Source organism: Larus michahellis, chromosome 7 (genome assembly GCF_964199755.1).
Source record: "Larus michahellis chromosome 7, bLarMic1.1, whole genome shotgun sequence".
NCBI classification, from domain to species: Eukaryota; Metazoa; Chordata; class Aves; order Charadriiformes; family Laridae; genus Larus; species Larus michahellis.
The window spans coordinates 12639783-12653669 of NC_133902.1; the positions used below are offsets into that span (position 1 = coordinate 12639783).

General features: G+C 47.7%; 1 protein-coding gene across 1 annotated transcript; it reads left to right on the forward strand.

Moving 5' to 3' along the window:
* The first annotated feature begins 6345 nt into the window (after nucleotides 1–6345).
* LOC141746385 (1-acyl-sn-glycerol-3-phosphate acyltransferase alpha-like) lies at nucleotides 6346–12780 on the forward strand. The gene is made up of 6 exons (XM_074594763.1): nucleotides 6346–6574; nucleotides 7914–8047; nucleotides 8486–8661; nucleotides 8944–9039; nucleotides 9544–9616; nucleotides 12106–12780. Exons 1-6 carry the CDS (start codon nucleotides 6390–6392, stop codon nucleotides 12249–12251), a joined length of 810 nt encoding a protein of 269 aa, XP_074450864.1. The 5' UTR covers nucleotides 6346–6389; the 3' UTR covers nucleotides 12252–12780.
* Nucleotides 12781–13887: the final 1107 nt, after the last annotated feature.

Below are 13887 nucleotides of genomic sequence, written 5' to 3' on the forward strand. Positions count from 1 at the left end.
GAGTCCAGTGGTAAAAGAGCTTCATGAAAAAGATGTCCCAGATCTATGGAAATCACTCAATATCACAAAGCAAAGCAAAATGAGTTATCCAGAGACTGATTCCCAATCAAACCGACTGCTGGCTTAGGCAATTTCACTTACACTGGGTTTCAGTAAGGTTTACTGTCAAAAACATGTTTTGGACCCTCCTTTCAAAGTTTCCAGCCTACATAGAAAGATATGGGGGCATTGGAATGACTGCTTATTCTTGTTTTGGTTTATATTTTTTTTTAAAAGAAGTACATACTTCTCTTTCCAGAGAAAATCTACTAATTTCATAGTGCCTGTGAGTGAAGCAGCAATAGCTGTCATGCACCTCAAATAAACTTGTCTAAAATGCCCTATTTCAGGATTTGCTTGAATATGGAATGAAGAAATTCTTCACATGGAAGCAGGATGCTCTCTCATCTTTTTTTTTGCCCCTAGTCTGGAATGCCTAAGGCATCATCTAGTGCGATGGAAACCTGTGACAAGTTATTCCTGCAGCCTGGCGTGAGCCAGAGTGACTTACCTGCCCCTGGGCTGTGGAGGTGGTGGGATGTGTCCTGCAAAGATAAGAACAATCTTAAAGCACAAGAAATTTAAAGTGAATCTAGTCTTATGCCAACTTTGTCCCCTCAATATCTTTTCTCGAAAGGGATCAAAAGCGCCTTCTCCTTCCTCTGTAGTTGGCTGTGTTACTCCTATCCATCAATAAATTGCAATTTGGAGCTGAGGCCAAAATGTTCCTTGCGCTTTGTAAAAGGCGCAGTAACCACAGGTGAGCGGAGGATGGTGGTAGGTTTTGCATGGGCATATTGGACACAGCAGGTTCAAGAACCTGTGTATTTTTAATGAAAGAAGGTATTTCTTGATGGAATCTCTGACTCATACTCCTGTGACGTGTGGCTCTATGAAATATTCTTCAGAGAAAGGGGCTGGCGCAGGATTTATTTCCAACAAATATTTGACAATAATTTCCTCTTTATCACCCTCAAAATGGTAAGAGTCCACATGAGATCCTTGGAGCAAAAGAACAGGCGTAGATACTGACTTCTGCCAGCACTTGGCCAGGGTGGAGGGGCGATGTTGGGGCTGCGTTGATGCCCCAGGTGTGTACCTGATAAACATAAGCCTGGACACGTTTTGAAGGCAGAAAGCATGCAAGATTGCCCTAGGAGTGGGTTGAAGCCCACTGTTTCTTGGGCGAGTTCCTCGTGTTGAGAGATACAAGGGCTTAGTCAACAGATTTGATGGGTGTGAGATGCCCGACTACTTGGGGGATGCGTGTCTCAGTCTCTCTAGCTTTAGTTTTCTAGCATTAGTTGTCTAATATCTGCACCTCCAGCAATCTGTTCAGCCCCTGGGGGCAGAAGAGGTCTCATTCATTATCTTTTGACTTCAGCGATTAACTTAAGGGGGAGGAAATGACTGGCTCAAATCTTTCTGTGTGCACTAAGCACAGAGAACCTATTTTTCCAATTTTACCTGAAAAGGCTGAAATATGGAAAATGTAATCTAGTTTATCAGCTTGATTGCCTAATCAAACCCATGAAATGCATGTATGGAAGGACGGGGGCTGTTGCAATAGGGCTGCCCCGAGCACGCCTTCCCTGGCCAAGGAGCCACCGAGATGGTGAATGCGTCCTGCAGGAGCTGGGATGGGATCGTTTGCCCTGTTCAGCCTCTGCTGCTGATTTCAGAAATGCCGCTCTCCCTCCCAGCTCTGTCGGGGCCTCTCGCGCACTTTCTTTCCCACCTGCAGCCTCCCCAGCTCTTTCAGCTCTGGGAGTGGATGTCCATCCTGAGTCTGCCTTGCTCAGGACCTTCTCCCAGTGATGACTACACCTCGCTGGAGTGGAGGTCTACCGAGGTGGTCAGTAGGCTGGAGCACATGATGTACAATGAAAGGCTGACCAAGCTGGATTTGCTCAGTCTGAGGAAGAGAAAGGCAGAGGGAGGTGATTTCTTTTCAGTCTTCAACCTCCTAATGAGTAGCTGTGAAGCCAGATGCTTCTCAAAGTCACACGGTAAAAGGATAAGAGGTAATAGACAAAGGTTGCAACAAGGGAAATTCCCATTAGACAAAGAACACTATTCTCCACGGTAGTGATGCAATGTGGACACAGGGACCAGAGAGCTAATGGGATCTCCATCCTTGGAGATTCTCCAAACTGACCCAGCTAACCTGGTTTTGGAGTTAACCCTGTTCTGAGTAACTGGTTGGAGTGCAGTCCTCCAAGGCTCCTTTCCCGCTTCGATTTTTCTGTGATTTAAAGTGATAAACCGATTTATTTTCCAGCCCATGTTTCACCTGTCTGTACTACCCCCTGTATGTAAATCCTATAGCACAAGCTATTCCAGGGTGTCACTTTACGTTTCTGTCAGGGCTGTCTGGACGCCACAGAGATCTTCATGAGTCAGTACAAGTTTTCTTGTAGAAACTCTTCTTCTTCCATCATTATGAAAATGCCCAGCTATGTCTTTGCTCATAAGTAGGTATTCAAAGCTAATCTGTGCCTTGTAAAACTGAGCGATGCAGGGATTCGTCATAGAGCTGCAGCCAGAGCATGATAAATGCAGTTTCCTCAGTCCTGATAACCTGTCTCTAATATATTTACCCCGGAATCCCTCTGAATTTTTTAATATCAATGTTAATGCCTCTGTTGAACTGTGTAGTGACTGTATGCACTAGATGAGTTCAGTTTAGTACTGGTCTCCTTTTGAAGGTGGCTGATGTGGTCCTTGGCACTGAGCAGTCCCAACCCTTTGGCCTTTGATAGCTTGTTCCAGTCTGTTCCAGTGGAGCTATTTTGTCATCCGTTTCCAGTGGAAATTGCTCCCATTTCAGAATCCAGTCCTCTCACTTCATCCTGAAATCATTGCTTTCGCATTTAAAAGTCAATTTTGATCTTCAGCTTCTCTCTCTCTAGCGTTGCTGTATTGACAGTTCGTTTTCTTCTGAGCCTTCATTTGCTTACCGTGGACAAGACAATTTTCTTAGCCTTTTCCCATTAGAGTAGATCACCTTCCCTGCCTCCACCTCTCTTCTGACCAATGTGTGGCTAAGAGTTGGTGAGTAGGAGAGTCATTAAAGCTGCATGATGAAAGCTCATGACATGAGCAAGACCCTCCTCTTCCTATCGAAGATTCCCTTAAATTGGGCCAGAATGTGAAAAAGGCACAAAGACCCAGGAGCAAAAGGGAGTCAGCTGGGCACGGATACATTTGCTCTGGAAACTGGGAGCTTCATTAGAGCTGTATTTTCTGAAAACGCCTTACAGGTTAGGCAAGACCTGGCTGCTTTTGAAATGGAAGCATGATGGATCTTGGTGCGCCAGGGAGCCTTGCAACAGAAGAAAATTATAGCTGAGAATTTTACTATCTGTGGGTTTGGAGCCTCAGTGTTTTGTTAGATCTGAGCTGACTGTCTCTTCGTGGTGAGTTGGGAATGGCATAATTTTTATTATCTCTTTATGTCCTCGCCTCTTCCCATACTCATCAGAGATACTTACCAGCTGTTGAAAGGCCCAAATAACCCTTAGTCTAGCTTCAAACTCTTGCTTAATCTGGTGTCTTCTTGAGAGCGTGTCTGTCCTCAGTGCGCCGTGTGTGTGGAGTAACCTTTCTGCATGAAGCAGCTCAGCAATGCCCAGCTGGTGTTGGTTATTCCCCAGTTTGGTGGTGCCATGGAGAAGCACTCCTCTCATAAACTGGCCATGCAAGGATCTAACAGATCCATCACGCTTGTAAATCTGCTTATGTGGGTCCTTCTCTGATTATGTTTTGTTTTGACCACATGGAGATGACCATTTGTGCTGGAGACATGTTTCCGTCTTTCCCTCAGGCTCAGGATCTTGTGTTCTTGTAGAACACCTGTATTTTAGGGTTGCTGTGGTCCTTTGGGTAAGTCATTGACTTGATATAGCTTAGTACCTGTTTGGTAGTACACTGTATACTGAGGGAACATGATTTCCTTACAGCCTTGATAGAACCATTTGTAAATTACTGTCCATGACTTAAAAATCAAGCTCTTCACTGATTCGTGATGAGTTCCTATTTGCACACTTCCCTGTCCCTGGACATTCTGGATGAGTTTTCATGTGCAGAGTTGTGTAAGACGTTCCTCTTGCTTTAGGAGCCTGACAACAGCAGGCTTGATTTGAAAGCTACGGCTGCCCTTGCAGCTTTTTTCCGTGTCGTGGTTTAACTCCAGTCAGCAGCTAGGACCACTCACTCCCCCCAGCTGTGATGGGGAAGAGAATCAGGAGAGTAAAGTGAGGAAAAGCTCATGGGTTGAGATAAAGACAGTTGAATAAGTAAAGCAAAAGCCGCACACACAAGCAAAGCAAAACAAGGAATTCATTTGCCACTTCCCGTGGGCCGGAAGGTGTTGGGCTGTCTCCAGGAAAGCCGGGCTCCATCATGTGTAACGGTGACTTGGGAAGACAAACGCCATCACTCCACATGTTCCCCCCCTTCCTCCTTCTTCCCCAGCTTTATACACTGAGTATAACATCCCATGGCATGGAACATCCTTCTGGTCAGTTGGGGTCAGCTGTCCCGGACGCATCCCCTCCCAACTCCTGGTGCCCCCCAGCCCGCTCACTGGTGGGGTGGGCTGAGGAGTAGAAAAGGCCTTGAGAGCTCAGCAACAACTAAAACCACCTGTGCGCTACCAACAGTATTTCTCATCCCAAATCCAAAATGCAGCACTGTACCAGCTGCTGATAAAAACGTTAACTCTATCCCAACTGAAGCCACAAAACACTGGCATTACATTTTAGGAACCTCTCCCCTGGTAGGTCCAGATGAACCAGTTGCATGTCAAATCAACCTCCACCCAACTGTGGAAGGCCATAATTGATGTTGGTGCGATATTAAGAAGGTAAATAGGCATTAAGAAAGTAACTGTTTGCTGGATCAGACCTTGGATAAGCACAAAGCAGCCAGGACTAGTCTCTATGAACCGGCTCCGAAAGGGAGCTCGTCTCTGCAGTGCAGAGGCGTCAGTACAGAGGGGTCACAGTGCCCGGGTCCAATGCGCGCACACGAGGTGCTTATCTTTTCCACGTGCCAGTGCAGGGACAGTGGCTGTGGACGAAGCTTTGGCTGCCTCTCCTGTGGTTGCAGGGAAGCCTTGGGAGAGCGGAGCAACAGGGTGTGCAGTCACTTCTCTACAGTTTTCCCATGAAAGACAGGAGAAGATGAGTCCCTGGCTAAGCCAAGGGAGCAGAGAGCACAGCCAATGCCTTTATTATCATGCCTTTCCTCAGTTTCTTATTAGATTTTGCTGAGTCTTGTCCATTTTACTGCCCTTGGGGTTTTGATCTTGTTCTTTATGTTGCAGGCAACAATCAATGTGGTTTTATGGGTCCTCAGACCTCCCTGTTCCCTTTTGAGAACCTGCAGCTTTCAGTCCTGGCTGGAATTTAACATTGTTACTCCTCTTAAGTGATAGCTGCTTGAGCAAGGCCTGTCTTGCAGATGACGAAACTTGAAACTTTTGTTTTTCAGCCTAGTCATTGTACTTGTTGCAAAGATCCTTTTCATGCAGTGGCTTTAGGAGATGAAATGCAGCTGGAGCACTCCCAGGTTACACTTGCATTTTCATGATTTACTTCTTACGTATGCAGATGCTGTCTAAACATGTGCCTGCTTCTGGCCATGAAAACATCAGGAGTAGCTGCTGCTCTTGCTTTGTTTATCTTTTTGTCTAGACATGTGGCACTTTTTCCACTTTTCCCATTCTACTTGAGAAATGTCCAGCTGCTCAACTTCGTCCATCTAATGCCTAGATGTATGGGGCAGGAGCTGGCTGCTTGGATCACTGGTTCTATCTTTCTCTCCTCCTTAATACTAACTTCTGACTTCCTGGACATCTTGCAGCCAGCTCTCTTGTTGGTGAAGTTCAATGTTTGCACAGAGAATGAGATAGCCTGGTGTCTATGCTGTCTGACACGACCTGCTCCCTCCCATTAAAGATTTTCTTAGAAGGTCTCAAGGTTCTGATGCACAGAGCCCCTCCAAAGCGGGTCTGTGTCTCCAAGCAGTCATGGCTCTACCAGCCCAGAGCCACACACCCCCTTCATGTAGGCAGCCTTGCTATTGCGTGTTTGCCCCTGCTTGCCAGCCAGCTCCTACACACAGTGCTGCTGGAGATCCCTTGCTAAACCGGCTTTCCATGGTTAGTTTAGCTCCGAGCAGCAAACACTGCCTTTCTGAAGCATTGTTCCCAAATCTTGTCCCAGCTTTGCGCCACCCACATGTAGCTGATCAAGGGAGTCTAAACTCTGCTCCACAACATCGGGTGCTCGTGACTCAGTTACTGCTCTGTGCAACACTCCTCTGGTTAACTCTGAGCTGGAAGGATGGAGCTTTTGCTCCTTCACTACCCTTTTACTTTTCTGTTCGTCATGTTTCTAGTCCTTTACCAGGTGAATCCTGCATTCAGATACTTCTGCAAGATGACCTTCTACAAGTTGTGGCTCTTCACCCTAAGCATTCTGGTTATTATGTTGAGTATTCCTCGCGGACGTAACGTGGAAAACATGAAGTAAGTTGTCTGGCTTCTTTCTGCTCTGGGCATGGTTAGAGTCAACGCGAGCTCTGTTTTGGAGGGTCCTGGGAGTTGCACTGCAGTGGGGAGGAATTATTCGTGTATTGGTGTGGAGAGCTGCCAGGCTCTGCAACTCAGAGAAGGGACGTGGGTTTCAGCATCGAATGTGAGTGGATTGAAAGAATAACAAATGATGGAAGGAAACGATGTAAAATATAACATAAATTTAACAGACTAGGTAATGCCAACAAACTGGATGTAATGCATAGGTAAAATAACTTACACATATCTGGTCCCCAGAGCTGTATTTCTCTCCTCCATGTAGCTGTTTGTTCCCTTCCTAAGTTGTGCTGGGAAAGCCTCTAAAGGTGCTCTTCCCTTTCTCAACTTTATTCGGAGCCAGTGCCCACTTGAACATGCATTTGGGCAGACATTACCATGGTGCAGTGCTGGCGCCTGTGTGGCCACTGGTGTCCCCAAGACTGCAATCACAGCCCGGTGCCCCCAGGTCTGGCAGTCTGTAAGCCCGTCCCCTTGCAGCCCATCTGTTACTGCCCCTGCAACGAGCTGCCGGACTCACCTGGGGGCTGCGTGGCTGGGTGTACATGTGGGATTAGCAGCGGTGGACATTCGTAACTTGGGAGGTGGGTTGAGTAGGGGCCAGAAGCTGACCCTTCATTAGTCAGCAGCATAGTGCTTGTAGCCTCCTGAAGTGCTGCAGAGGCAGGATTGACTACCTCATCGTTGTATGCTGCAGTGGGAGTTCGTATCTCTTAATTGAGCACCAGCCTTTCACTTTAAGATATTCAGTTTTTTACTTTTGTGCCTGGCTTTTATTATTTTCTTTATTTTTCCAGTATCTGTTAAAATATGGCTACCAGAATTGCAGTCTAATGTCACCCAGAGGCAAAATCATCTCTCTTTCCACAGCGTGGGCAATAGAGGAGTTAGGTGCATGGCATGTTCACGGCAGCCTGTGTTCGCTATTCAGCAAGGCGGGCAGAGAGGTAGATTACAGGTGCACTATGAATTTGGGCATTATCTAATATTTGGCTGATCCACAGAATTGCTGTAGCTGCAGTTGTTTGGCCATTGGTCCAACCTGGCTTGAAGAAAACCTACCAGCTGTATTTGTCTTCTCTAATGAAGTGATGAGCCGAAGAGATGTACTAGTTGCTCTTCTCCGAGTCATGCGTCAAATCCAGGAGTGCAGAGCAACAGGCTGCTCTGCAGAGGCAGTCTCTGTGAGATGAGCTGGTTTGGAAGAATGGTGTTTGGTTCCTTTATCCAATTTCACCATCTCTTTTTGGCTTAAGTCTGCTCCCCTTTGCCACAGGTATTTACGCATGACATTGCTGCCTCTCAAATACATCTTTGGAATCAAGATAGTGGTGAAGGGCAAGGAGAACCTCAGGACTAAGAAACCTTTTGTCCTCGTGTTGAATCACCAGACCTCCCTTGACATTATGGGTATGTGGTGATCCTGCTTCCGGCCCCAGTTGTCTGTAGGGGAGGGTAGTACAAAATCCCTAGTACCTGCAGGGTAGGAGCAGCTGCTACATGGTCCATTACCAGATAAGCCCAAGCCAGGGATGCTTTTCAGAGTATTAGAGCCCAATAGGTATTTTCAACCTAAATCAGCTTCATCCTTCCCAAGAGATTGGGAATGAGAGTATCGTTTGACCACAGATGTGTCATAACTGCTCTCATTTGGTGTCAGCAATAGTCCTCCTCTGAATGGTTGGTCCGGAGACCCCCAGAATCCCTGTGCCACCATGTTTCTGATCCGATGAAGCTGCATAAGTGCTGTAGGCATGGCATCTCCCAGAGCAGAGGGCTGTAGCCCAGAATCTGGAGGAAACCTTCGTGCAGATGACAACTTGTTCTGTTCTTCTTGTCCCCTTCCAGTGATGATGGAGATATTACCAAGTCGTTGTGTGCCCATTGCAAAGAAGGAAATCCTATATATGGGCACTTTTGGCCTAGCGTGCTGGCTCTCAGGACTCATCTTCATTGACCGCAAGAAGAGGGATGAGTCCATCTCTACCTTGACAGAGGTGGCATACTCTCTGCACAAAGAAAATGTGAGTGGGGAGGACTCTTTGGCGAGGAGCCACTGAAAAACATGAACCTTGATGCAGCTGGAAATGGATCTTTGTCTCTGGGCTGGGCACTGGGCAGAACAGAGTAAGAGCATCTCCGGTGGGTTCAGTGTGTTGTGTATCCTTAAAGTGCCTGAAGCAGAGGAATTGGGTGTCTCTGCATAGTCAGGAACAGCCAGATCAGTCCCAGGGGAGTACATCCATGCAGTGGTTTAGAATAGTAACTGGAGGCCCCTCTATCTCAATGTCTTCTCTCTCCTGCAGTTCCGCGTCTTGGTCTTCCCTGAAGGAACTCGCAATCATGGTGGCTCCATGTTGCCCTTCAAACGTGGGGCCTTCCAGCTGGCCGTGAAAGCCCAGGTGAGAGCCACCTTCCTCCTGACCCCTGGGGCATGGTTTCCCTACCATGGTCCACCTGCAACCAGGGCTACGTGGCTTCTGGTCCCTGGCTTCCCTTTGGATCAAGCATGTGTCCAAGAGCCCAGCAGGAGCTTGCGGATGGCACAGGAGGGGGCTGTTCTGGGGACAGGGGAAAAATCTCATGACTCAGCTTGGGAAAAAAATAGGGGGACCTTGACAAGCGCCCTAGACCTGCCCAGGAGAGTTTCTGCTGAACAGGCCTCTGTACATCCTGATTTGGCAATCCATGCATTGTTGGCCTAAATACAGAGATGAAAGTGCAAAAACGAACAGTGAGGACATTGTGTGATACAGTTAAATGATCTAAAAGTGATCTGAGTGCCTACAATGAGGCTGACTGGGATAATTATGAGCAAGGTGCAGGTCTCACCTAAGAGCACCAGTTCTATTTCAGGGGAGGAATGGGGAAATGTGTAGATTCACTGTTGATTGCCTCCCTTCCAGGTTCCCGTTATTCCTGTAGTGATCTCTTCCTACCAGGACTTCTACAACCAGAAGGAGAAGAGATTTACACCAGGTAAGGATGACATGGTGCAGAGAGGGGGCTGGGGGTTGGTGCAAGCCCAGTCCTTGGAGGGAACCATAAGGTGGGCAGAGGACCATGTGCGATGTGGAGATAGCAGCAGGAAAATTTCAGTTTTTCTCTTTTCAGGAGGGCAGGAAGGGAGGGATTGGGGGATTTCAGGCACCACTTTTGCCTCTCCCCTTGGATTTCAATCATAGAATCATAAAATATCAGGTTGGAAGGGACATCAGGGATCATCTGGTCCAACCTTTCTTGGCAAAAACACAGTCTAGACTGTTCTCATAGCTTGTCCAATACCCATATGAGGGAACCTGGAGAAGCAGCAGAGTCCTAGTGCAGGTCCTGCCCTGGTCCCACCATGCTGTTCTTGGATCTGCAGGTGCATGGAGAGTTGGGGACCGAAAGCAAACACGGAGCTCTCAGCAAAAGTCATGCTGAGAACGTGTCTCCTCTCAGTTACCCTGTTCTTCCCATGCTTCATCCATTTATGTTGACAAACACTTCTGCTGGTAGCTGATAAAATTTTATGGGGAAAAAAGACGTAAGTCATGGGCTTCAGAAGGAAAATGCACAAAAACATCTTTCAAATTCCAACAGAGAAAAATAACCCACTCTGTTCCTCCACTTTCTTCCCTGACGCCACCCCAAAATGGGATTCTGCCACTTCCCACCCTCCCCCAGGCCAGCACTGCTCTTTCCCGAGGGGACGATTTACCCGTGAAATTCTCATTCCTCACATTGTTTGTACCTGGGTGCAGCCATTCCTTGCAGGCAGACACCTGGAATAGAGAGTCAGTGAAAACATTTAACACCGCGTTGTCTGTTTCTACTCATCTTTCGCCTGCTGGGTCTGTCCTGTCTCTGTTGGCCACACACCAAAGGCTTTTGGTAGTGGAAGCATTGCCCCACGCAGGGGTTGGTAGGAGCATGAGCAGGGGTGTCAGCCCTGCTCTGCTAGCCTGCTCCCTCCCCATCACACCCCTGCTCAGTTGGGCAACCGAGATAGGACACTCCTCTGGGAAATTGGAAAATGACGCAGTGGGGAGGGATCTCCGGAGCAGCTGAACCTTCTGCTTTAAGCAAGGCCAACTCCAAAGACAGACGAGTTTGCTCTTGTCCAGACAAGTTTGGAGTAACTCCAAGGAAGGAGATTCCACAACCTCCCTGAGCTTTTAGTGAGAGACTGTTTGCAATTGCACGTACATTTGCCTTTATAATAACCTCACCCTGGGAGTTTGTGGTTAGCTGACCCCTGAGCCCTTTTCCTAATTGCTATTAAACAAGTAGGACCTTCACTGCTGGAGGAAGAAACACATTTAGCTTTTCCTGAACCTCCCCACTTTTCCCACCTGCAAGTTTCGCTGTGGCTGATTCTGAAGATGTGCTACACATGGCCAAGATTTCTGCACACTGAGAGGCGGCTCCTCAGGTCAGGACAGCTCATCAGGTCCACAGTGGCTCTGGGCATGCTGATGAGCTGCTGGAAAGCTCAACTCTGTGCCCAGTGTGTGCACACTGTCATGGATGGAGGAAGTCTGGTGCTTGCTGGAAGTCGTTACACCCCAACAGAGCTGTCTTTTCACACAGCCCTGTCATCACTCAGCTTCTTCTGCAGGACCAAGTGAAGCATAGTAGACTCCTCAGACACCAGACCTAGCTTTGTATGTAAGATATGCAGGCAGGGAGCATGCCAGCTTCTTTTGTGAAGCTCTTCTCTACGCTTCTGCTTTGCCTCCCTTGCATGGCTCCTCTAGCAACATTTCTGGATCTCATTTCCTAGAACACATGTAAAGGCATGCAAGGCAGTTAACAAATAACACAGACACTCCCCAGATACTTAGGTGGGTGTCTGCGCAGGCACTGTCTTGCCTCCATTAGCCAGAAAAAGGGCTACTGGGTGCAAGGGCAGAAGAGCATGTTGATAGCTCCCCAGTCCGTTGCTCAGGTGCTTCCCAAGAGGACTATTGACTCGCCTTGGCTAAACAGGGAGTCTTGGGTGCGATTTCTCACATTCCAAAGCATGTATCTGGAAGGAGAAACTCTGCTGAATTTCGTATGCCTAGATCAGAGCATGGTCAGTTTGGGTGTCTTGTATTGCAGATTGTATCACACCTGTATACAGATTTATCTCATTCTCTTGGCTGTGATCCACACAGATCCTGAGGTCTTTCCACTGCGAAAATTTATTCAATATGAATCACTGAGTTAAATGTACTTGGGGAGATATTCACCAGTTTCTGTACTTAGGATGTTTGTGGCCTCTGTGGACAGCAAAAGTCTGGTTTGGGTTTTTGCTCTGTGCATCTGGGACGTGGCTGGGTTGCTGCCCAGCCGTTGGTGTATGAAAGAGGGCATCTCCCTTTATTTCCGTCTTGTTCCTTTTTTTCGTACCAGTCAGTCTGCTACATCTTCTCTTGATCTTCTACCCCATGCATATATTTCCTTCCTCCCTCTCTGACCCTCCTGTCTTGCTCTTCCAGGGAAAAGCATCATCCAGATCCTGCCAGAAGTGGAGACCATTGGCCTGGGCCCAGACGATGTTCCCAAGCTCACCGAGCAGGTCCGTGACTCCATGCTCACTGCCTACCAGGGGATATCAGGAATGACGAATGGGACTTCCCATTAGTGATCCTACCTTCCAGCTCCAGCTGTGTGTAGCAGCTGAGGGGGAGGGCACAGCAACCACAAGAAGATCTGGAAGCAGAGTCAACCATGTGTTGCAACCTTGACATACCAGAGACAGGCAAAACATCCACGGAGGAAGAAAAGCTTGTAAGTGGAGGTGGTGAAATGGTTGCCATGTTCCTTCCAGAGAACTTTGCCACCTGTGCGGACAGACACACAGTGGGTAGCTGGACATTTCTTTGTAATCGTAACCCTGAGAACTTTTCTCCAGCTGGACCCGAGGCACAGCTGGACCCTTCCTGTGAGCTTCTTATAATCAACTTTTGCTATTCCAAACCAACAAGGTGGAGGCATTTATCCCTGAGCCCATGACCATCCTGCCTGGGGAAGTGGCTGTCCTGGGGCTTCAGGGCTGCCACGTTCCCCCGGAAGCACACTCAGGAAAAGGCAATGTCTCCTGCCTCTTTCTGTGTGGTGGACTTTGGAGGTACCTCTGCCATGAGAGGGGAATTAAAGACCTTTCATGTGTCTCCAGGTGTTGGTGGTTTCTTCACTTTTCTTAGCCTTCCTTTTAAGCAAAGCAAGATTTTGCTTTCAGTGGTTGGGCAGATCTTGAAAGTCTAAGAGGAACATGCCTGGGGACTCAGAAACCAGAGGCAAACAGCAGAAATGTGTTGCTTAACAACGTTGCCATGCCCTGATAATCTTGTGATTTTTAACATAACCTATAAATATGTATATATATATATTTCAGTCCAAATTACACTCTGGGAACTGCAGCTCCAGATTTCTGAATATTGCCTGGTTTTGCCCTGTCTTCTATGTGTCTGAGAATGGCATCTTGCTTTCCTCTTCCCACGGTCACCACAGCCTTTCCCCGTTCCCAGCATGCTGGGGGCTGATGGATCGGCATGGTCCCCTTGCTCCATCGCTCACCTGAGGCCCTGGCAGCCCTGCGGGCCTCCTGTGGGCTCCCCAGCACGGGGCACTGGACTGAGACGGGCAGGACTTGTCATCACACACTCCCACAGCAAAACATGCATCTGATGCTGTAGCCATGGGGTTTTGCCAAGCCTCACCTTCATTAGTCCTCATAAGAGAGGCACCTACTCTACCCAGAAGCTTTACTCCTGACTCTACCTTAGTCTGCCGCCTTCTTGCTCTCAGTTGCCTCCTTCCCTCCCGGTTGTGCCAAGGACAGATGGAAACTTAAAAAGATGTTTGGTACGGTCTTGGGAGCGATCATCCCAGCCAGATGATTAATTTTTAGCCCTAATGCCTGTGGTTTACATGCCAGCCAGCTTTTGGTTTGCTTTTTTATGCTGATACGTTTAGCTATGAACCATAGTCAAAATGCTTTGGACATGTTTGACATACCAGAATTGATGCCAAATGTAGATGAGTGCATATAATGTATTTTATTACTGCCCAGCACACCCAAACACACACACTCACTGTAGGATTTAAATACAAGATATCTCTAGGCTTCAAGACGCAGCTGCCGTTCTCCAGTGTCTCCAAAGGCTGAAATTTCACTGTTAATTAGAAACAGCCTAAACAGTTTACGCTCTTGTGCAAAACGAGGAGATAAGAAAAGTTTTGATAAAGATTACATGAACGTGTTAATTTCTGAGGAG